This window comes from Rattus norvegicus, chromosome 7, assembly GCF_036323735.1.
Source record: "Rattus norvegicus strain BN/NHsdMcwi chromosome 7, GRCr8, whole genome shotgun sequence".
Classification (NCBI taxonomy): Eukaryota; Metazoa; Chordata; class Mammalia; order Rodentia; family Muridae; genus Rattus; species Rattus norvegicus.
The window spans coordinates 77,490,161-77,515,349 of NC_086025.1; the positions used below are offsets into that span (position 1 = coordinate 77,490,161).

The following is a 25,189-nucleotide window of genomic DNA, read 5'->3' on the forward strand; positions in this document are numbered from 1 at the left end:
CAAAAGATTTAAAAATGACATTTGGAAATTCCTTGACAATGAGAAAAATAGCTAAGTTGAAAATACTTTGTAGAAATTTAAGGTAAGAGCATATTTTTTTTTTCTTTTAGTATTATTGGGGCGGGGTGTTGTTTTGGGTTTTGGTTTTTGGTTCATTTTGAGACAGGGTCACATGTAGTCCAGGCTTTCCCTGTACTTGCTATGTAGCCTAGGTAAGCCTTGAATTCCTGATCCTCCTACCTCTACCTCCCAAGTGCTGGGATGACAGGTGTGTGCCACCTCTGGGGCCCATAACAGCCTAGATTTAAAACACTGCTAAGACTCCCCTACCACCTTTCTCTTTGGCATCTTATAAATGTCTTGTAGATTGAATCTAGAATCGTTGGTATTTGTAAATAAATCAACTTTGTGAACATTTGTGGCTCTCATTGATTTATATAAAGTAGGAATACACTGAAATGTTTCCACTCTTTCACACTTAGTGTTGGAAACATAATACACTTGTTCCATGCCTATACTGGGTCCATATAATCATCACTGTATCTGTTATAGTGAGAAAGAAGACCCGACTAAATCATTTATACAATCACTTTAGGCATTACAAGTGTATCATTTGGTTAAGCAGTGCCAAGCCAGGGACTGGTTGGTAACTGGATATAGGACTTTACATAACTTGATAGAAAGTACCACCCAACACAAGAGAACCGTGACAGCTGCTTGATAGCTGCTGTTGGAATTGATCCTGAGAGTGTGCGTGTGTTGTGACATTTACCTGCACATGTCTAACCTTTGCAGAAGCCTAGCTTGTGTTAATTTGACTTTATAAAATCCTACATATTTTGTATTAAGCAAAAACTATTGAACAGACATTGAATAAAAAGAAACTATGTAAAGTACAATGAAATCATTCAGGTTCTAAACTCATTAATCATAAGATACTGAATAACAGATAAGAATGACTCCTGCCTTGGTTTCACTGTTTGGATAGTGTCCTTGCAAGAATTAATAGAGGCTTAAATACTGATAGGGTAATGAGAGCATATGGATTTATGTTAGCTTACCTAGAAATGTAGGAATAATATAATTATGTGTTTTCTAGTATGTAAATACATGAATCATTACACTTGTGTTTGAAGAAAATCACTTGTCAGAAGTTTCTAGATAGTGTTAACTGCTACAGAATGCACATAAAGAATGATGTCCTTCTTTAGGGCAGTGGAGTTCATTTATAGGTACATGCTTTCGAAGGATTAAAATTTGGTTCGCAGATTAACATCACTCCATAGTTAATTAGCAAGGAAGGTTGAAATTTCGTCATTTTTACCCTTTTAACTCCTCTGTGGCTTGGACTGTATCCCATTTATATTTCTATCTTAAGTACTCAACAGAGAATTCTTAAAATGGCCTTTTAACTGTTCCAAAAGCAAGAAAAATAGTAAGTTTATGGCAATTACATTCAATGTGCCTATGGTTACTCTACTTATCAGCCACAAGGGGGCCCTCTAGCACCTGCACTTTTATCTTTTCTGAGACTCACTTTAATTGAGCTGAGTATCAAATTTTACTGGGCCCAATTCCAACTTAGAGGCCAACCAGCTTGTTGAAGATGAAAGCGTTGTTGGATTAAAACTTAATGTGAGAATGTGCTGATACTAAAAAAGAGGTTGCTATCATAAGGTGTAGATGTCAGGCTGCGATCATTTTCAGAAGCCAATTCTATAATTCAGGAAGTTGATTTAAGTAGCATACATAATTCCCAAAATCGTTTGATTTCACTGATTTATAATACGATAGGGGAATAGGTTTTAGTTCAGTAACTCTTGCAGTGCAGGAGATAAACATGGGGTCTCATGCATGCTAGGTAAGTCTTAACTGCTTAGCTGCATCCCAAGCCTAAAAGACTCCTAACAGATGAAATAAAAATGTTTAATTGTTCCCAAAAAAGATTATCCATATATTTTTCCTCTGTTCTATTGCAAAGAGAAACAATATAGAGCATATATAATAACCCAGAACTGGACATTCAATGACATGTTCTATAATGACAATAGTAATCAAAGAACTAAAGCATGTGGGATTCACACTCATACTGCAATGTTGCCGTAGAGTAGTTCTAAGTATAGTAGCTGGTGCCATGTTTATTACAAGCACAAGTGGTTCGGCACTGTGCCTAGAATCACCAGAATTGAGTGATAATCAATGACTTTCGGTTGCTCTAATTTTGTTCTTGTTGAGGACATAGTCTCCAAAATTTATCCCTTCTAAACAGTTACCTATATCAAAGTTGGGCTTTGACAAGAGGAAAGTGACAAAATAGAGTTTACAGTAATGACTACGGAGCCATAGTTTGGTGGCTGTGCAGGTGACACACATAAATAATGTTGCACACTGGATGACTTGGAGTGTTCAGTTTTGTGGAGATACACTGTGGCCAAGATACTAGCAACATAGGAGTGTTCTACCATCAATGTGCTTAAGGGCTTTTTTTAGTTACATAAGTTCCATTTGACACTATCAATCCCATATCTTATTATTATTATTATTATTATTATTATTATTATTATTATTATTACTACTATTTTGGCTAGGGAAATTCACAGCATAACAAAGTATGAGGTCGTAGGTGTGGCCCCTAAAAAAGGTGATAAAAAGTCACCTAAAAAGGTGATATATACCCTAGCATATATACTCCTTACATTTAGTACTCATAAAACAGTTCTAGGCATAAAGTTTGTCTTTCATATCTAACCCACCCATAAAGGCAGATTTTACACACAGACATAAAAGCATATTTAGTGAGAATGACACATACACCTGCTGCGTTTTCTGCTCCTCCTCCTCCAGTTCTGCCCATTAGTGACTGAGTACAGACTTCAGTACAGATTTTATTTTAGTAACTTTACAAAGCTTCATGGACTTCACATGAGCAAAATGTGCCTGGCTTATTCTTAGAACTTCCATGCCTGTTTCCTTTTCTTTCTTTTTTTTTCCCAAGTCACACACAGTCCCCATTTAATAACTTAAACATGACTCCTCTAAACTTATTCTGTGTAGGCACCCAATCATCTGAACTGTGTTGAAGAACATGTCACGGTCTCCTAAGTTTTGTTTTTTGAAATGATGCATTCTGCTTATCACCAGCATTGGTTTTGATGTGGCCCTTACTGTGGTGTCAGGGGATTCTGCTCATGGTGGCTTGGCCTTGAGCTCTTGGGAAGAATATTCAGATGTCAGAAACTTGTGGTGGAGAAGAACAAAAGGAGGGCAGGCTCCCCATTCAACAAGGCTCCCCATTCAGAATTTTCTCACACCTCCCAAAAGAAAAACAAAGCATTCAGCACATGGGCCTATGGGAGACATTTCAACGTGTAACAAATTTTGGTTAAGTGTTCTGGGTAGTTTTTGTCAACCTGTCAGAAATAAAAGGTACTTGGAAAGAAACCTCAATTGAAGAATCGCCACCAACAGATTGGCCTGTGGGTAAGTATGTGGAAACTTTTCCTGACCGCTCATTGAAAGGGCCCAGCCTGCTGTGGGTGGTGCCACCACTGCCAGGAAGTTTAAGAAAAGCAGCTAATATGAGTTTGGAAGCAAACCAATGAACATCTTTCCTCCATGGTTTCTGCCTCTGCCCCTGCTTGACTTCTTGCCCTGACTTTCCTCTATGGTGGACTGTGGTCAGGATACATAACCCAAGCAAAGCCTCTCATCCCCAACTTGCTTTTGTTCATGGTGTTTATCACAGCAATAGAGACCAAGATAGTAATTGTTGTTGGAAAATGGGATCCTGCTGTGACAGGCTTCACCTAGTTTCAGGGACAGTTCTGTAGAAGGAACTTGGAAATTTGGGCTGGAAAAGCAGTTAGTGTTCCAAGCCTAACAGACTATTCTGTGAAACTTGGAAGTTAATAATGTTGAAAACAAACCAGAAAATGAAGGGCTGTCATGAATTTTACGGAGAAGTTTGAGAGTCCCACAAAAACCCTATTAGGAGCTGTTTGTGTGATAACTTGACTGTAGTTTCTGGTCAGCTAGAACTGAATAATCTTCTATGATTAATAAAATACCAGCACCACTAAAATGAAACCTTTGATTTCCTTAGAGAATAGAAGCTGGGTATGAAAAATCAACTGCAATTAAAAAAAGACCAGCATCACTGTGGCAAAATCTTCTGGAAAGTGTTTACTCACAACCACTACACAGAAGCTGTGGTCCAGAGTGACTCAAGGCTGAACTTGGTAATGGCCACTAAGAGTCTTTCACATGGTACTGTTTTTGGCAACATGAAATGTGCAGTATTGGAGAGATCATGGAGAGAAACTAATGGTTGGAACCATACGCCAGTATCAGAGTCCCAGAAGAGGCCAGAAAAGGACATCAGTGAAGGTAAACCGTGGAGACCCCAACATATAGATATGTTAGCACTCTGGAATGGCCATCAAGGACAGCACTAGGTAGATATCAGACAAACTGTACTATTAATGGCAGAAGCATAGAGTTGGGGCTATCCACACTCTTTGGAGCCAAAAATATCATAAGTGAGTTCTGGATGTTGGAATTTTAAAGAGTTAAACTGTTTTATACTTTTATTCTAACATGAGACATGGGGGATAAACAAGTAAGAAAAAGGTATCATTGACTAGCAATATGTTTGTGTATGAAAGTTGACTGTGGGTCAACTTTGCTGGTGAGTTTTTGTCAACTTAACACAAACTATGAGAAAAGGGAATCTCGATTGTAAAATTGCCTCCATGAGATTGGCCTGTGGGGATATCTGTGAAATATGTTCTTAACTATTGATTCAAGTGGGAGGGACCAGCCCACCTTGGATAGTACCTCCCAGGGCAGGTTTTCCTGAGATGTGTAAAAAAGCAAGCTGAACAAGCCAGGAAAAACATTCCGGGAAACAACGTTGTTCCATGGTTTCTGACTCAATGTCCTGTCTTGGCTTTCCTTAATAATGGATTATAAACTACAAACTAAATAAACCTTTCCTCCCCTGGTTGCCTTTTACCACAGTGGTTGATCCCAGTAACAGAGACACAAACTAGGACAGTATCGATTGCCTTGGCCCTGTATATTTCTTTAAGGGATCTGAATAGTCTAACAGTGGTATTTCAATCTCCTAACATGATTTGAAAAAAATGAATGGTCATAATCTCAAATGACCGTTTCTTTTCTCTTGCCCAAGACTAGTGTACTTTTCAAGTATCTACTTCCACATTCGCCAACATGCTTCTCAGCATTGCTCACACTGTCTCATGGTCTGTAACAACAGCAACATTCCCTCATGAACAGAGCAGCAAACTATGACCAAATGTGGTGGCTTCTCTGAAACATAGATGTGGACACAAATGCAAACCTTTCCTCCAGCTGTACTCTAGAACGCAGCAGCTCTCTAAGTTTTTACATTAGTTTCTCCTTGTGGTTGTTCCTCTCTGCCTTTCATCAGAAGTTGCCTCAGGTGTTTTACTAGGTATCACATCTCTTTTATATAAGCCATGTCTCAATCACCAAGCTCTGTCAAGAATAACCTTATTTCTATGCCCATAAAAATGAAGCAAGAATTCTTAACTAAGTGTTCTATACATGTCATCTCTTCTTTGCCTCCCATTTAACTCATTCTGTTTGAGCCAAGGAAATCTAATTCCTTGAGCATTATCTATGTCAAGATATTTGAATATTGGTCAAAAGTCCTGTGATTAGGGAAGTACAAGCTCAAAGCACAATGATAAATGGTCTCACACTTATTCAGATTGCTGGTATCTAAAAGACAGGAGATGAAGAGGCCAATGAGAAAGTGAAAAAGAACACGGCACTGTTGGAAGCATGTGAATTGGTGTGGCGATTGTGGAAGACCATATGAAGAGCAGCATGTGTGCCTGCAGACCTAGCAGTAGGGAGGATGAGGCGAAAGAAGTTCCACAAGCTCATGGGCAAACTCTGCCTCTGAAAGACAAATCAAAACAAGGGCAACAACAGTACAGAGGTTCCCCGAAAACTAAAAGCAAAGCTTCCACATGGTCCAGCAACTTCACTCTTGTGTACCTATCCAAAAGAGTCATTTACCATAGTCTATTTTGAATTAACTAAGGTGCATCACTGGACGAATGGAAAATGTAGGGTGTATATAAAATAGAACACTATTAAGCTTTCCCAAAGTAATAAACTCTGTCATTTGCAAATGAATAAAGCAGGAAGATTTTTTTTGGGGGGGGTCAGGTTAAATACATGAGACACAGAAGGGGTGCCGGAGTCTAGCCCCGGCATTAGTCTTCTTTCTCGTGTTGGTTCTTCTTGAAGCAGCAGAGGGGGAAGAGCGTCGGCGGAGGGTAAGACTTTGTCTTACGAGATATTTAGGGTTGCTGTATAATAATAAGTTTACTTATCTAAGTCTAAGTTACTATGTTACTGTAGCTGATTTACTTATCTAAGTCTAAGTCACTATGCTCTGCTACTGTAACTGACCAGCCTTCTGTGTTCCTCTGAGGCCAGAAATTGCAGTCTCTGGCATTTAGCACCTCATTCTCAAACAACAGGAGATAAAGTAGAGGATTAATTGCTAGAACCATTTCCCTTTTTACCCTATGACCCTTGCTTTATCAGGCTTGGGGGAAGTTTGGAGCAATAAACTTCTATTGAACCAAGAGAAGTGAATAGCGCTTGCAGAAGGAAAAACTTTTACACAGGCAAATATGCATAAACTTATATAAGTTCATATACAGTCATGAATGTGCATTTATTCATTTCCACTCAACCAGTTGGGCTCAGTTTACATACATTCTCACAATTACATTCTTACACATACACATGCATACACTCTCACAATTATACACTTACACAGACATCCATACTTACATATGCATATGGAATAAAAGACCAAGCACCGGTGCAGAAAGAACTCACTCATTCTGGATGAAAGATGAGTTCCAATCTTTATTGCATAGATTATGAAATAGCTTCTACCCTTTTAATGCTAAATGAATTAAAGAGAAAATTGTAAGAGAAAAGGCTTGTTCCTTTTAATAAGACTAAACCTGCCTTGCTATTAAGGAATGACCTGTTCTGTCCCATGGTAAGGAGAATCCTGCCTATTCCTTCTCCTCTCTCCAGCTTCTTTTTCCCCCCTTTTCCTCTGCATTCTGCACATTACTCTTAGTATTTTAGGTTACTTATAGTCTCTAAGTTATTCTACTCTGCATTTCTTCTCAGCCCAGGTCTCCTAAGATCAGTTCTCCTTATCTCAATTCAGCTCAGTTTTTAGATCAGTTCTCCTTTGATCAGTCCTAAATCTTCAGCTCAATCCTGTCCAGCTCAATCCTGACTCTTCTCTTTTATCCTCAGCACTTAAACATCATTCAGAATACACAACCACATGTTACAAAGTTCATCACAGGTTCACATAAAAAGTCAAACCATAAATTGAAATAGAAGATTACAACAGTGTATATTTACATGCATATCCATTAGTCATAATTATCTGACTGAACATCCATCACCTGTCTCAGCCCCACAGGTTTACTGAAGGATTAATACCTTAACTAATGAAGGTAATGAAACTTTAGTGAAGTTTGCATAGATAAACCCAGTCAATATTTTATCCTCTGTCCTAGCACCTATAATAAATCATTAGTTCACTTTTTATGACCTTTGGTTAATTGTTTTACAACCTCTTGGAATGTGCTCTGAGTAGGAGAAAGTCTGGTTACTATCTAAGAGCAATTATCTGGTGACACTTGAGAGACTGTCAGAGCTCTCACTGCAGTTTTGATTATCAGGATGATCACCTGCTAGTTATTAGCTTGTCCCGTTATGTCTCCCGACAAAAGGGAAAGTACTACAGATCTCTCACATGCACATGGAAGAAGTCATGGAAACAGAGAACAGTGGTTTCTGGGAACTGGGGGATAATCCTTCATCCCTGTAATACACACAAGGTTTCTCCAGGAGCTCAAGAGTCACAATTGTTTTTAATTAAATTTGTTCTCTGACAATTACATGCATGTATGTACTATGCTAAGCATGTATGAACTAGTCTCATCCTCGACCTATGCCTCTATCCCTATAATCCCCCCGCCCCTCTTTCTTACAGGTACCATCCCAACATGTAAGCATTTTTGTTTTAATTTTTTCTTTTTCTTTATTCTTTTCTCATACAATGAATCCCAACAACAGCCTCCCCTCTCCTCATCCCTTCCAACATCACACCTACCCTCTCTGCCAGATCCACTATTCCTCTGTAACCCTCCAGGAAAGAGCAAGCCTCCCATGGTATCAACTGAACACAACATAACTCAATGCAGTAAGACTAAGCCTAACTTCTCATACCAAGCTGAATGAGGCAACCCAGTAGGTGGAAAAGGGTTCCAAAAGCAGCAAGAAAGTCAGAGGCAGCCCCCAATTCCCACTGCTAAGAGTCCTACAAAAACACCAAGCTACATAACCATAACATATATGCAGAGGCTCAGATCCTTACATGGTCCATGATTGCTGCTTCAGTCTCTGAGCCACCATGAGCCCTACTAAGTTAAGTCTGCAGGCTGTGCTCTCATGGTGTCCCCGATCCCTCTGGCTCCTACAGTCTTTCCTCCCCTCTTCTGTGGGGTTGCCTGAGCTCTGCTTTGTTTGACTGTGGGTCTCTGTATACCCCACATCAGCTGCTTTACAAGGATGACAGTTAAGGTAGGTTACAATCTATGAGTATAGCAGAATGCCATTAGGAATCATTTCACTGAGTTTTGTTTTTGTTATTGTTGTTGTTAGTCATATTTGCTTCTATCCTAAGTCTCTGAGCCATCCAGCTTCTAGATCTTGGCTATCCAGAATGTATTCGGCATGGGCTCCCTCTCAGGTCTTGAGCCTCAACATAGGCCAGTCATTGGTTGGCCACTATCACAAGCTCTGAACCCCATTGCCCCAGCACATCTTGCAGGCAGGATAGTGACCCACTATCTTAATCAGACTGTCTAGGTGATTGAGGGTATGGTTTGGAGATTGGGGGGGCTCTTCCTTTGGTGCACAAAGACAATGGCTGACCCTCTCTCGGAATCCATCAGTTGGCAGTAGTTCATCAATAGGGGTAGTATCCATGATCCCCTTCCAGGTCAGTGCTTGTTTTGTGAAGAGGCACAGGTTTCTGCAGGCAACCACAACTTCTGAGGGTCATGTTTGAAATGGCTATGTCAATTTTGTAGACATATTTCTCAACCCTTCTCACCATTGCCTTGTCCTTAAATTCTGTCAAGGTCCATGAGAAAGGAACAGCAAACAGCTTTAGAACTCATGAAATGTGGCCTGTGGTCAAATACAACCTCAATGGAGAAAAGCAGTGCCCTGAGGCCTGTTGTAGAGTTTTGCTGTGCTTGTTGCCATCACGTCACATCACATCACATCACATCACATCACATCACATCACATCACATCACATCACATAACATCACGTAAAATCACATGCCTCATAATCTATGAATTGTATGAAACTCTAAGGTGGCTCCCAGACCCTCCCTGAACAATATCATTGGCACTTACAATAACAGTGAATGATCTTTGTCAACGATTGCTCCTGGAGCAGATTGATGATTCAGTTACTACCTTCAGAAAGATACCCAGAGGTGTAGATTGTTGGCAATGACCACTAACTACCCTTAGAAAGAATTTAGAGATGCAGATTGGTCGTAAAGGTAGGCTAATGTGTTTGTTAGTGGCTCAGATGCAGAAAATCTTATGGAACAATTTGAAGCTAGGAAGCCTAGTTAAGCTAGGGTTATTTTAAGGTCAGGGTAGAAGAATGATGGCAGCCTCCAATAGCACTGGCCAATGTGACTCTTTTGCTGAAGCTGTACTGGTGTTCAAAATGATGATTAATTTCTTGTACCCACTTTTTTGCCCTCAGTTCCCTGATATAATTAAATAAAAAATTGTTAATGAGTAGATGTGCACCCTGAGGATGCGACTCTTTCTCCCTCTTTCACAGGCCTCAAAAAGGTTCTTCTTGACCTTCAACAAATTTTTCTTCAGCCCCCAAAGAGTTTTTTGTCATCCTCCCAGGAAGTATTCCACTGGCCCCAATGACTCAAGCTTTGTTCCCTCAGGGAAAAGTATGCTGAGGGCAACTCTACACTCCACCTCAGTTTACCCTGTGATTTCAAAGCTAGTCTTTGGCAAAATTCTTTCTCTTCTTGCTCCTCAATGTTCCCCGAACCTTGTGTGCTGGTGATGTAAATGTCCTATTTAGGGATAACCATTCAAGTGACATTTATTCTATAGGCTTAGATTTTTCAAAACATATTTTTAATAAGGGTTCTTAAATGCTTTAATGTCTCCTCTATCCCATTACCCACCAGAGATAGTGGTAAGGAAAGATTAATAGAGCAAAAGAGGATGTGGATCTGTTTAGAAATATTTATTTGGAGCAAATCCAATCCACATTGTCAGGATATTAGTTCAGTTCACATGAATCAGCAGTAGTAGCTCGATCCACTCACAAGCACCACTCATGAATCAGCAATGGCGGGTAGATCCAGAAGAAACCAACCATAAGGCTCTGTCAATCAACCTGAGTCTGTGGAGAGACAACAAAAGCTTCCAGAACACCAGCAGAATTTTTCTGGCCCATTTTTCTCTATGAAGTCACGACAAACAAAGAATGGTAAGGTGTGACAATATTATCCAGTATCATCCTCTGTCTGTTGGGCTTCATTTATATCCTTTCCAAACATCACGTGTTCTCTCAAGCACCAGTTCTAGCAAAGCATCACATGCCCCCCTTCCAGGCTGCCTCTAGAAAAATACCACATGTCTGGTCTTAGCAAAACATCCTCCCATATGTCTGCTTCAGCGAAAACATCCTCTCATAAGATAGTTCCCAGAAGAACATCACCTGACACAACTGAGTCTCCAAAGAAACCAGAAATTTCCACTTCATTATTCTAAGCTTTTTGAGCAGCCAACAGTCTGCACTTAAAACCATCCAGAGCAAAAAGAAACATCTCTGAGTAAGTTTGAGATCAGTATTTGTCTCTGAATATAAATAAGCACAAACATATAATCTGCTCTGTGCCGGGTCAATTTAGCCAAACAATTGGAGTTAGTTTCCCTGTAGGGCCTTTGACCACACTGACATGAGCTTTTGGCTGGATTTAGAGTGTCAGATTTATATTCCCTTCCATGGAGCAGGCCTTAAGTCTAATTCAAGAGGAGTACATTATCCCATAAGAGTTTTGCTACTATTGAACCAGCAGGCACACCTTGCCTGGCTGGTTGGAAGTGTAATTTGTACAGGTCACATTATAAATTATGAGACCATTAAAGCCATATTTCCGTAGAAAATTATGTAACTTACATGTGGTTCCCTGTTTCTTCTTCTAGTTCTCTCAAAGTTTCAACTTTGATGGTGAGGTCTTTGGTCAGTTTACATTTATTTTGATAAACAATGTGAGAAAGGGCTCTATTTTCCATCTTTTATACAGTTTTTCCAGTACGACTTGCTGAAGTCCAGTACGACTGACTTTTCTCAGGTGTGCATTTTTTGTCTCTTTGTCAAAGATTAAGTGGTTCTAATTACAAGGGTTAATGTCCAGGATTTCCATTCTTTATTATTGATCAATGACTGTGTTTGTTCCAGTACCATGCTATTTATTTCTCTTGAACTCTTCATTTTCAGCAAATGTTATTCATTGATGTAGTTGGTCAAGCTGAAAACCTTTGAGTTATCTGTAATTTATTCCTCTTCCTTTCATCCTATCTCCCTTCTCATCCATTATTTGTCTTTATTTATTCAGCTTAATCACCTTATCTACCTTCACCATCAAGTAGTCAATCTCTCTTCTGCACCATGAAAACAGAATCATGTCATTTGTAGACAAGGTCACTTTGACTTCTCCCCATCCTATTTGTTTTCTTTTAGTTTTGTGTTCTTGTCTTATGCTCTAGCTAAGTGTTCAAGCACTAAATTAAAAAAGGAGTAGAGAAAATCAAGATACTTGTATTATTCTTTATTTTTTTTTGTGGAAATATTTTGACTTTTTCCACTTAGCATGATTTTGGATACAGGCCTGTAGCATTTATTTTGTTGAAATATCCTGTCAGAAACCTATTCTCTCTGGGGCTTTTATCATGAAGGTGTGATGGATTTTGTTGAAGGACCTTTCTGGATCTACTGAGATGATCATGTAATACATATTACATAATATACATTATCATGAAATGTATATTTAAAAAGAAATACCTGATTTCATGATTAGGCTCTCCTTTCATGTTTTCCTACTAAGCTTCTGTCCCTTGATGACTCTGATCTAAATTACAAAGACTTGAAGATTTTAAGGATGAAATTTTAAGTATTTGAAGAATGTGGTTTCACTCATAGATCACATAGCCAATTTTCTGAACCCAAGAAGGCATGAATTTTCATCAAGTTATAACTATTTATTGCCACATTGACCCTTTGAATTATTTTAGTAATTCAGGATTAAAACTCCCATGAGTGTGATCTTATCCCAGGGAGTTTATTCATCATATAAATAAGTGCCCTTTAAAGAGGAGAAATTGGTTAAAGATGCTCATTAATTCAACAAAAACTTATTAAAAATTTATATCTGCCAAGTATAGTGCTTGGCTCTTTAAGAAAGCAAGCATTGTAAGAAAACTGGCTAATTGGCTTTTAAAAATTAACTTTCTTAAAGCCAATTAGGCAAATGATCTAAATGATCCATTTGTGGAGTAACCAATTTGTCAATTTAGCTAAAACGAAAGATTTGCCTGCTTTTAACAAGCCTTTTATTTGGGATGCCAATTATTATATAAAAATATATTAAATATAAAATGAAGTAGTGTTGAATGTCACATATTCATAGGTACCATGTGCACATGCAGCAGAATATATACAAACATACATGTATATACATACATAATTGTAAAACAAATGTAATCTGGTTAAACAGACTAGTGTTGACGGAGGTGAGGCTCAGTGGGAAGAGCAACTCTAATGGACCAGGTAATGCTCTTGGTTAAGTAGAAACATCAAATAGGATACAAGAGAATCAGAAAGATGGCTGAGAGAGTAAAGACACTTGTCACCAAGTCTAATGTTCTGAGTTTGATCCCCGAGTCTCTCTTGCCAGATAGAAAGACAGAAGTGACCACTGCAAGTTATCCTCTGACTGCCAAATACTCATTTTGGCACAGGCACCCTCCCCTCAATCCTTCAAGCAATTGGGACAGATATTGGAACAAAGATTGCCTTTTGGAGCAAATAAATAGCATGTGCAGTGCCCTGAGTAAAGAGTGTATTAAAGTGTGAAAACAAACAAACTTGGGATTTTGCCATGGTTTTACAAAAAGATAAAGGTCTAACTGGGCATGGCAGCACAGGCTGAGAGTTTGAGGCTAGTTTGGGCTGTATAGTAAGACCCCAAGACCCCATCTCAAACATACACATTATACATGTTTCTCTCTCTCTCTCTCTCTCTCTCTCTCTCTCTCTCTCTCTCTTCCCCTCTCTCTCTCTCTCTCTCTCTCTCACACACACACACACACACACATTGTTTTTATTATTTACATTATGAATACTGGGTTTATTTATAGGAAAAGTGGGCAAGGGGAGAGGGGACTCATTGGAATGAGGTAAAGGGATGGAGAGGGGACTCATTGGAATGAGGTAAAGAGATGTTGGTGAAATGATGGTAGAAAGGAAGAGTGTTGAGAGTGCACAAAAGGAGGGTGACATGTCATGGAAGAAAAGTATTTCTTCCTGTAAGAGAGAAAGGTGAAAGGATGAAAAAAGAATTCTAAAGTTCTAGGAAGTTTTTAAAGAATTAAAGAAAACTGAAAGGCATATGATATATGGATGCATACATTCTGAAATTATTTAAAGTTCTAGATTTTATTTAATCATCATTCACACTTTATTTCACACATTTTCTTCGGTCAAACATGTGAAATTAATTGCACCATGATGTTGGGGCCCTAAATGCGCAGCATGCAATTCTAAAGCATGAGCACCCCCTCCCCAAACCCCCAGAATGATATCTAGCCAAATGTTTCCTCCATGTCTTTTAATACTTGGTCCTTATTCAGCTCCCTTAAGCATCCTGTAAGAACAAAGTATTTTGAAAACTAGAGTGTGTAAAGCAGAGGTGGACAGTCAAAAGATCAAGAGGTTCAAATATTAGGGCCGGTGAAGACATCACCTTGGCGACATCCTCCTTCAGGAGGGATGAGAGTCACGCAGTCCAGAAGTGGAAACTGATCTGTATCTTATTCTTCTGCTGCCTGGCACCCTTATGCACATTACGGCAGTACCCTGCTCCCCCAGCAAGCTCTCTCCAGAGATCTACCACTCAAGGCTCCAAAAAGAGTAAGAATACTGGCTCCAGCCACACGGCTAAGCGCTCATTCCGTTAGGTGTATCTCCCTAAGCCAACTGCTTAATGTCTCTCTGTCTCAGTCTACTGGGACAGCTGGGCTAGTGCTAACAAGGAAGGTATCAGTTGCTGTCAGTTATGTCTGCTCTGTCATAGGGACACGGTGTTTGGGAAGCTTCCAGCTATCAGATAAAGTTTTATTTTATCATTATCAAGTGAAGGGATAGCACGATCCTGTGCGAAGGAAAGTGAATTGCAGTTTGTGTATAAGGTGGTCTTATAACTAATCTAAGACAATTAATGAGCATATACCTCTAGAATTTAAAAGAAGGAAAGTAAAGGTGGGGAAAAGAGGGGGGAAGAAAGGAGGGAGGGAGGAAGTGAGGGAGGGAAGGAGAGAGAGAGAAAGAGAGAGAGAGAGAGAGAGAGAGAGAGAGAGAGAGAGAGAGAGAGAGAGAGAGAGAGAGAGAGAGCTTATTTGCAAGTACTCCTGTGTATGTCTGTGCCTGTGAAATCCCAGAGGCACAGCAGGCCAACTGGGGGCGGGGCCGGTCTCTGGCAGGCAGGTTCACCCAGGCTTCTGGGGCGAGTCCCACACGCAGGAGCAGTTCCCAGAGCCAAGCAACTTTCAGCACAGGCAGCTTCTGCAATCAAGCGACTGGTGCAGACTCTGCAGCACCAGCTCTGCGATGGGACACCTGTGGCTCTCAGGGACCTGGTTTCTCTTTGGGTTGCTTTGGTGTGCAGCAGATTCTCACACAGGTAACGCAGTGGGGGAAGGTCGGGAGTCCATCCACAGACCCCTGCTCTACCGGGTCACAGGGAGGCACAACCACCAACCATTTGCCCTGAGCAACCTGGGGTCCTGAAAGGCCTGACAATGGCCTTCTTCTGATGCATACAGACACCTTACAGAGAGACTGAAACAGAGGTTAGAACCCAGAGAAAGATACCAGTAGGGGTAGGGCTAGCTGGAGAAACCTCTCTTAGAAACATTGATCAGTACTGGAGTAGAACTGAGGAAGTTCCTCACCTCCCTCCAGAGTGACATAATTGAAAACAAAACAAAACTGCAAAAGCAGCTGGGTGAAGGGCAGTAGGCACCACCTGAATTCTCCCTCTCCTTGTTCTCCTTGGGTCTCTTTCTCTACAGAAGGGAAAGCAGGTCTCAGAAGGCCAGGAATGGGTGGTTGTGTTGTGGCGGGTGTCAGTCACTTCTAGGGTAAGCTGCCCAGTATCTTCAAAGCAAACCCCAGGAGAGGGCTGGGGAGAAAGTGATAAGAAATTGGAGTTGTGTGCTGAGATAAGGAGAGGATGAACTTGAGATAGGAGAGGCAGCAATGTCTGGAGATAGGATCCAGCTCCCTGCAGTTAGATCCTCTCTTGACTCTCTGGGGCAGGGACTGGAGGTAGGAACATATTACAACGTAGGGCAAACTCAAGATCTATACCCACCTGAAGCTCAGAGACGTTGGGTCCGGGCGCAGGAGCCTCCATTCTGCTGACGAGTTTAGGCTGCCATAAGTCAAGGCACACGTTTTCAGGCAGCAATGAACTACTCCATCATAAGTTCCTTCATCTTTTTTGCAAAGAACCATTTCAAAGACTAATCTTTGGGGCTGTTCTGTTCTTAGTGCCTTTGTGTTCTGTACGTACTCTAATAAATTGTTTGTGCTTCTAGTTAACTTGCCACTATGTCCTCTAGGCAGCAAATAAGATACCTTTAGCTACTGCGCACTGTATTTCCTGGCAGTGTTAAACAATTGTGTATAGTTCTCCAAAGAAGCTGTTGGCTTTGTCTCCGCTGGTCCAGCAGCTTCTATTAGAACCTCCCTTCTATTTCTGGATGGTAGATCTAGGCTAATTAGTTAATATTTGCCCTTCAAGATGCAGTAGAGGAATTCCATTCTAGAAACTGGAGTGGTCTCAGAAATATGAGTGAAGTGTTTCTTTCCATGCCACCCAGGACCCTGTGGTCTTTCTGTCATTTTGATCTAAACTAGACTTTAGGGAGGCTAATATGAATGTGCCCTTCTCTGTCTGCAGGAAACTTGAAGAGTGGCTAAGTGGTCTTTTCACTATGTACTCTGCATCATTAGGACACTGGAAAACTGTCAGCAACTATTCTTAAAATGCAGCATTTACCTTTGTCCCTCCTAGCACTGCACTTATATAATAGTGCTAAAAAAATAATGTTTCTCCACACAGGTGTTGCCTATGCTGTTAAGGTGCTGAGTGCAGTTATGGACCGTAGCTAGAGGAGCAGGACAGAAAGCTAAGGTTTTGCTAGTGTGGTATAATATGGTAGATACGAATGTTGAAGATGGTTATGTTATCCCTTATTCTTTGTAAACCCAAGAAAGTTCTTCATGAAAAGCCGGTGAGCGTTGACTAAGTTATTTTAAGTAACAGTTCATTCACATCTTACAACCTGAATGGGAAATGTGATACTTGGAATGAAGATCTTGATTATGTCCCCAACTATCATCCTTGTGTGTTTTTCAGGTACCTCTGAGACAGTCCCCAAAGTGACAGAAGTTATACCTAAATATGGCAGCATAAACGGAGCAACAAGACTGACCATCAAGGGAGAAGGTATGCTTGCCCTGTGTGCATCCACATGCAAAGCATCAAGATCGAGACGACGCTTTCTTCTTTTAACTTTGTGGTACTGGGTTCCACATTTTTATCCCACATAACTTAGGGCTTCACACATGCTAGGTGGGTGCTCTTCTCCTCTTAGAGTTTTACGGTTACCATAACTGCCCACACAAAACACATATCACTGGAATAATCTTTGCACTTGGCCACAGTGACTGAATTCTTCCTCCTGGATAGTAATTAATATTCATTTATTTTAATTGAATTTAATTAGTAAATTCAATTAATACAAATAATTAAAATTAATGGCTATTAATTAAAATGAAAGCCAAACAAGCCCACATTCATGTCAACTTGATCATTTGACTCTAATGCTAATGGCTCATTTGATACTGAGAGATCTGGATTTAGTGGCTAAAGTGAGGAAAAAGGAGTTTCTTGTACTCAAGTCTTCAGTTATTTTCCTTACCCCTGGTGATTTTATGTTTAGTTCATAGTTGAAATGTAACATGCTAGGGGGTGGAGAGGCTGGATCTTGGTGGGGAAATAGATGTTAATGAAAGATGTAAGGTAATAGAAAGCAAAATGTGGGCTCCTTCCTGCTGTCACCTAAGCGCTATCACATGCTGTATCAAGACATGAGTTATGTATGATGCTCCTTCCTTGCTGGTCTCAGAATGAAAGCATAGAAGGTAGATAGATTTAAAGTGCACCTCCTCCCAGCGGAGATAAATGCATGGTGCTATGAGCAACCAGGCCTCTGTAATACAAATGGCAACCGTACTCAGACACTAAGAATTTTTGGAGAACATGAAAGAAACACTTTTTTAAAAAAAATATTTAATCTTTTTTTTTTACAGTCCAGACTTTATCCCCCTCCCAGGCCACCCTCTGACTGTTCTACAACCCACATCTCGCCCCCCACCCCCTATCCCCGTCTCCAAGAGGATGTTCCTACCCTCTCACCCCACCAGACCTCCCCACACTCTGGGTTAGGTGCAGCTTCTCTGACTCAGTCTGGAAGTCCTCTGCTGTAGGAAGCTTAACAAAAACTATTATGTCTTTAAAATAAGAAATAGGCCTTTGGAGTCAGAAGTTGGCATAGGGAAATAGTTCTTCTGTCATATGTATTAAAAATGTATTTGATTTCTATAAAATTCAATACCTCAATGTCATGCTTAAAACAGACTATGTTCCTACATGGTGAGAAATACACATAGTTTCCTTCTTGGTGTTTAGTTAGGAGTGGGAAATTATGTATTCGTTAAAAAAAATTTTAAGACATCTTAATCTTATCTATTTTAAATTGTAAAATGCCAGTAAGCATTTGGATATACTTGGAAGCTATGAGGTTTTCATCAGAAATTTAAATGCCAGAAGAGGAAAGTTCAGGTTCAAAAAGAAATCAAGACGTCCAAACATTTCCTGCTTCCTTCAAATGTGAACTTCTGGCATAGGAACCATGACCACAGTTTAGTTACACATGGCTGCTTAGACGTTTTCAGAGGGCACCATAGAGGGCACCATTCCTTAGTTGTAATAGCTTGAGGCAATTAGGCTTTCAGACTTCTCTGTGATGAAACAAAGTTTCAAAGTAAATTTTGCCTTTTCATTTTGACCTCTACTTCCTGATTACTTTTGCCCAAGTGTATAGCTGAACTAGACCCCATTTGGAGACACGTGCACCCTCCCCTTATGTCTTTCCCTTTCTGCTTTAATCACACTCTGTAGCCAACTCATGCTGTGCTGGTATGTGTCTTTCTTTTCAAGCTGAGAATAAATGTTTTTACTACTTTATAAAAGCAGCATTCAGCATGGTGGATGTCAGGAGCTGGGAGCAGGTGGAAGGGTGGGGATTGGCTGAATTAAACAAAGCTTTAATTATGAGACATGGATATGATCTAGAGCATGGCCAAGTACGTTGTACAGCATAGTATCTTACTGGTAATGACTTGACTTGCATACTGAAATTGTGCTAAGACACTAAGAATTTTATGATTTTTATAAAAATGAATGAAAGGACCTAGAAAGAAACACTTAGAGATGATGAATACATTTGTAGAAGTGGATATATTTTAATTCTCTAAGCTGATAAAATTGTATATAGTACATTAAGTATGTATAACTTTTATAGGTTAGCCATACTTCAGTACTATAGTTTTAAACAAAAAAGTCAATTTAATATAGGGTTTTGGGTGTCTATGATGTACATGGCATTTGTACGAGGCAGTGACTTGCAAACCAAAGCTCATGAACTAATATTTTATTTTATAAAACTTATTATGCAAAAGCAAGATATTTGAGAAGTATTAATTTGAAAGTTGAGTTCTCTGTGAATCTGGCCGCAAGCAAATTGATTACTGACCCTTCACAGTATCTAAATGACTCTTGGCTCTTAAAAGGCAAAGGTTTTTTTATGGATTATTTGGTTCAAAAGGCTATGCTTAGGGTTGGAGGTTTGCGTTGCTCAATGGTGGCTTGATTGACCAGTAGACCTGAGATCATGGGTTGTACCCCAATCACTGAAGGGAAAAAATACAACTGGGTTGCTTTTGAGGGGGCATAAATATATGCAATTACAATTATGGTGTCTAAATGATGATATCATAGAAGTATCTGCCCTTATACAGTGACTGACTTGATAACAGGGATGCTCATTTGGGTAGTCTTGGTGTATCCACAACTGTATTGATTGTTTTGTTTCAAGTTATATTTATACCATTTGATTCTCTTCCCAGCTTACTTGTTATGTCTCTTTTAAAAAGAGGCGAGGCTTTGGTTACCTTTTCTGTTTATCTTATCTCTAGGATAATAGCTGGCACATATAAACCATGTGTTGAAGTGTTTGGTCACATTACGCTTTATATTTTGGAAAAGATGTGGGTTTTGGTTGTGTCCCACTGACTTTTAATGTGACTTTACATTGGAGCTGGTTAATTCTGCAACCAGTTGCTTTCTCATAAATATTTCTCCCAGTTGAATTTTCGGTACTCACGACTTTGGAACAGAGTAACATAACGAAGGTACCTGGTATCTATGAGCTTGATTTTGTTGTTGTTGTTGTTCTTTGGAGTTTAAATTTCCATGCGGAAGGACTGCTGAAAACAAAAAACTGGGAAGTTTGTTTGTAATATGCTTCAGGATGTGACATATATGTTTATGTTAGATGTATACTACATCAATGATAGGTCAAGACAGGTCTGTACTTGGGCATTCTGAAGACAAGTGCAGTATATAGTAATAATAATAATGATGATGATGATGATGATAATGAATGATGGTATTGTAGCTATAATATTAAACATGAATTTGTCCAAGGAAAACCATAGAAAGATATGAGGAAAACCATATTGGTTTCATTCTTCCTACCATTCCTTTGTATCTTTACTCCTGTGGCTTTATGACATTTAAGGACATCTTGCTTTCATGCCAGCTTTGTAAACCTGAGAAACCAAAACAGCCTACACTGTGCATGACAACGGCCAGGTTAATCAACAGTGCCGTTTTCCGTGATAGCACTGTGGGCGTTACCTCTGGATTGCTGCTATCAGAAGAGCCAGCCCTGTGTGCCTGGCAATTCTTGTCTCCAGCTTTTTGTCAAAAGAAAAAAAACACATCAATATGTAAGGAATTTCCATCCCAAGCCTCATCCTTTCTGTTTCCAGGGCACACCCAACCCTTCCTGTAATTGTGTGCTTTGGAAAACTTCCAAAGGTGTCAGCTTTTTACCCAATGACTAATTTAAAGTAGACTTAGAATCAGTTTTACTAAAAAAAACTGTTTTGAATGTTTTTTTTTATTCCTTGGGACTAAGTTAACTGAAGACCTGTTCTACACTTTTTCAGCATTTATTTTTATTTATTTATTCTCCTCTTGTGTTTGCCCTGCCTGCTTACATTTCGGTGTATCACATACGTGGCTAGTACCCATGGAAGCCAGAGAGGGTGTCAGATCTCAAGGAATTGGAGTTACAGGTGGTCGTGAGCTGCCATGTGGATGCTGGGAACCAAAGCCAGGTCCTTCAGAAGAGCAGCTAGTGTTCTTAGCTAGCAAACCATCTCTCCAGCCTCATTATCCATGGTTCTAAGGCAAAATGTACAATTAAAATGTTTAAAAGTCTTGCTGATAGGGCTGAAGAGATGGCTCAGTGGTTAAGAGCACTGACTGCTCTTCCACAGGCCCTGAGTTCAAATCCCAGCAACCACATGGTGGCTCACAACCGTCTGTAATGGGATCTGATGCCCTCTTAAAAAAGGATTGGGGATTTAGCTCAGTGGTAGAGTGCTTGCCTAGCAAGCACAAGGCCCTGGGTTCGGTCCCCAGCTCCGAAAAAAAAAATAGTCTTGCAGATTTTCTTCATATTATCCCTGTGGTTTTTCTTGGACATCTTTACATATGCATGTATGATATTATAGCTATTTCTAAGGTAAAACCAGTATCATCATTCGTTAGTGTTATTATTGGGTATCGCACTTGTCTTCAGAATGTCAAAATTCAGACCCATGCTAACCTATCATTGACACAACATGTACCCAATATAAAAATAAATGCCTGTGTTGCATCCTGAATCATATCACAAGTAAAACTTTCCATTCTTTGGTTCCAGCAGCCTTCCTGCACAGTACAAACTCAATGTGAACTCCAAAGATAAGCAAACGTTGGCGAAAGCAAACGAGTGGGTTTGAAAGTGTTCCACTTGCACTTTTCATGGATTTTTTCTCACAATTCTATTTTTTTAGCAACTATCTTTATAGTTTTAAAACTTCAAATCAAGTGATAGTATCTTTTGCATGCAGGATCTATAGTTGCAGTTTTGTTTATCTATGCTGAATAAGTGGTCTGATTAAGGTTTCAGTGTTGAGGAATAAGGTCTCTATCCTTTGCTAAGTTTCTTCTTTTTTTCATTACACATGCAAGAAAGGACAGGAGAGGGATTGAAAGATAGGGATGGTAGAAGTTAAATTTGGAAACAAGTAAGAGTGTTTGCTGGATCCTGTGTTGTTTTTAAAAGGGATGTTAGCCCTGCACCTAAACATTGGTGCTTTTATGACTGGGTGCAAGTAATGAATAAACTTCTGGATGAGATCTATGGAGCTGACACCAAGGTAAGAACTATACACACTACTTAGCATCTCAGACAGTCCAACAGCAGGGATGATGGGAATTTTTCAAATGAGGAGAATAAGGGAGTTTATAGGTTGAACTTAAAGTCAACCTGGCAGGAAAAGCTGGCCCTAGGACTCCAGCCAGGAACTTACAGTCTGAAGCCTGGACCCTTTCTATGAAAAGGCACCATCACAGAAGGCTTTACCTGAGCTGGAGGCCAGGAATTTTGGTGTATGAAAGGAACCCATCACAACGAAGTCTTCCTATGTTAAACTAGGAAGCGTTGCAGACATGTGATGTAGTGGACCTTTGCAAAACAATGAAAACGGGCAGTAATTTAACACTGAGTCACACCATCTCTTCCTGAATATATTTCTGTTTTCCTAATGTTAATTAGTATAATAAACAGAATATTTGTGTCATGGCACCATTTATATTATTATAAATATTGTAAAACACAGGAATTAAAGTTTATTAACCCTTCAAGGTTTATCATGTTTTGTTCATGTTCATTGATAATTGATATTAAGTTATTGTTCTAGGGATATAGTCTGAAATGAATTATGTTATGAAATTTAAGCAACTTATAAACATACATGAATGACACAGCAGGAAATGTTTCAGTATAAAATAAAAGCTTTGGTGATTTCATAATCAGCATAAGACAAAACTTTGCCATACCAATAAATGTATATATTTTTAAAATTCAAAATTTAAGTAATCTGGACAAAATTGTAAGAAATTAAATTTGTAAGAAAATTAGGCCTTAAGTAATTCCATAAATGTATATGATCTACATTTACACTAGAATAACAGTAAGTGCCCCTTTAACATTATTTGAAGAACATTTAAAGATGTATTTTAATTAATCAACTATTATCCAACCAGTCTTGTTTGTTGATTTCATTTCTTCAGTTTTTTATGGTCTTAATATTATTTAACATCATGAACTATTTTATGCATTGTCTCCCACAAAGTACATGGGCTTTAAACTGAACTAAGTGGAAATTATCAGTACTATTTATTAGATTTATTTTATCAAGCATTTTGAGTACATGATTAGGGAGTATTCATTCTGCTTATCATAAAGAAGTAATGATGTTTTGCTTAGTGAGAATGGGGAGGAGTGTATCTGGAATTCATGGTATTTGGGGGCTACACTCTTGGCTTCCATGTCTAAGGATAACTGGAAAAGGGTAATTGCAGCTACATGACTCATCAAAAGGAAGGCAGTTAGGTCTTCTGACCCCTGAGAGATGAAGGTTGCTGTTACCTCATTAGCTTCAGCACTGCGTAATGAGAGACAGCTATAAAGGTTGACAAGGAAGAGACATGATCAATATTAATTACAGACTTGACACTAGCAAGCAGCCATGGGCCTGTACTTTACCTTTCTAACTTTCATGTAATGGATGCTCAGTAGCTTTTAGCTGGCCGTCTTTTTCGATACTTAGATAAGAACTGTGTTTAAAATGTGGAGCTTAAAGCAAGGCGTGGTGCCTCACACTTGTAAATTCCACCAATAATTTAACTTGAGCACAAGAAGCTAGAGTTCAAGGCCAGCCTGGGATGTATGACACCCTTCATTTAAAAAGAAAAGAAAAGAGAAAGAAAGGAAGAAAGAAAGAGAGAGAGAGAGAGAGAGAGAGAGAGAGAGAGAGAGAAAGAAAGAAAGAAAGAGAGAGAGAAAGAGAAAGAGAAAAAGAAAGAGAAAGAAAGAAAAGAAAATGCAGGGCATAGCAGGTTTTTGTAGTATAAGAAAGAGTCTTTACTTGGTCTTTTTTTTCTTAAAGTTACCTTTACATATTCTTGTTCTTGCTTTTGTTTCTAATGCTAACTTCAGCAAATAGATTCCTGTGTACTCTGGCTCAGTCTGTGTGTCTGAATTCATTGTTGCATCAAAGGGCTACACTGATAGAAGTAAATATTGGAGTTTATATAGTATGCCACAGGAAGCTTCAATATACAGGATTGTGGACTATGTATATGAAAGAAAGTGTGATCTCTTCCCTCCCCAACCCTTCACCACCTTATGTGTATTTTAACAGAAAAATTTCATGAATAGGTTAATTTAAGGCCAATATTTATTTTCTCAAATAGTATGAACATAGGAATAAATATGAAATAAGTCGAACTTCTTTCAATATTATTCATTATTACATTATGAATGGTTTCATGCTGGGTTATAACTGTCAGAGCTCAAGAAGTAGAATGCCATTAATAATTGTTTTATTAATTTTGCAGGTTTTTCTCAAGCAAGTCAGTTCAACTATGGAGCTGACAATATTGAACTGGGAAACCATGTGCAATTAGTTTCTTCTTTCCAGTCAATTACTTGTGATGTGGAAAAAGATTCAACTCATTCAACTCAAATTACATGCTATACTAGGTCTGTTTAAATGTACCTTTAAGAACCTTAGTTTCAACATGTCAGAAGTCAGTTATGTATATTGGCATTTTAACAGTTTGATCATGGTGCTTATACAGGTAACAGCACTGGTTACCAGTTGTTATATTTGATTTCATGATGTTGACATTAGTTTATTCCTTTGTTATGATTGATTTTAATGCTGTTAATACACGAGGACTCCAAAAATACATAGTCTGCATCTATTCTACTCTTAGCATCACTATTATTTTTATCATTATTGGACTCCTCTAAATGATGAATGGCTACTATTAACCAATAATGATGTGCCTCAAAATATTCAAATCATGCTTTCCTGTTCAGTTTGATTAACCTAATTCCAACCTTCATACTCTTACTACAATTAAAAATGATCATTTTGTATGGTGACATTTCAAATTCTTTGCTATCAGTTAAATTGATTTCTGTTATTAATTTTTGGGGGGAGGAGTAAACCATTTTAAAAATGCAACCTTTAATACTAACTTAAACACATGCTCCCAAGGGCTTTATCTGCATTAGACTCACTGCCTGTCTGAGGGCTGTACAATCTCTACTTAAGGGGAAGACTTGATTAACAGTTTTTAAAAAGCATAGTACAGCATAACTGAGTATACCCCAGTGGGCACACTCTGCATGATTATTATTGCTTGTTGAAGTATCATTTATTTTGCATTTTAATAAAAACTCATATGCATGCCCACCATGAGCGTTT

General features: G+C 39.0%; 1 protein-coding gene across 2 annotated transcripts in view; it reads left to right on the forward strand.

Moving 5' to 3' along the window:
* The first annotated feature begins 14,902 nt into the window (after positions 1-14,902).
* Positions 14,903-25,189, forward strand: part of Pkhd1l1 (PKHD1 like 1) — a 174,932-nt gene continuing 164,645 nt past the window's right edge. The window contains exons 1-3 of one of the 2 annotated variants that reach the window (XM_039079161.2): positions 14,903-15,122; positions 16,866-16,955; positions 24,312-24,456. In XM_039079161.2, coding sequence (XP_038935089.1) covers positions 15,050-15,122; positions 16,866-16,955; positions 24,312-24,456 — 308 coding nt within the window. In that variant the 5' untranslated portion in view covers positions 14,903-15,049. The remainder of the gene's footprint in view (positions 15,123-16,865; positions 16,956-24,311; positions 24,457-25,189) is intronic. The other variant, NM_001034931.2, reaches the window with a different exon arrangement.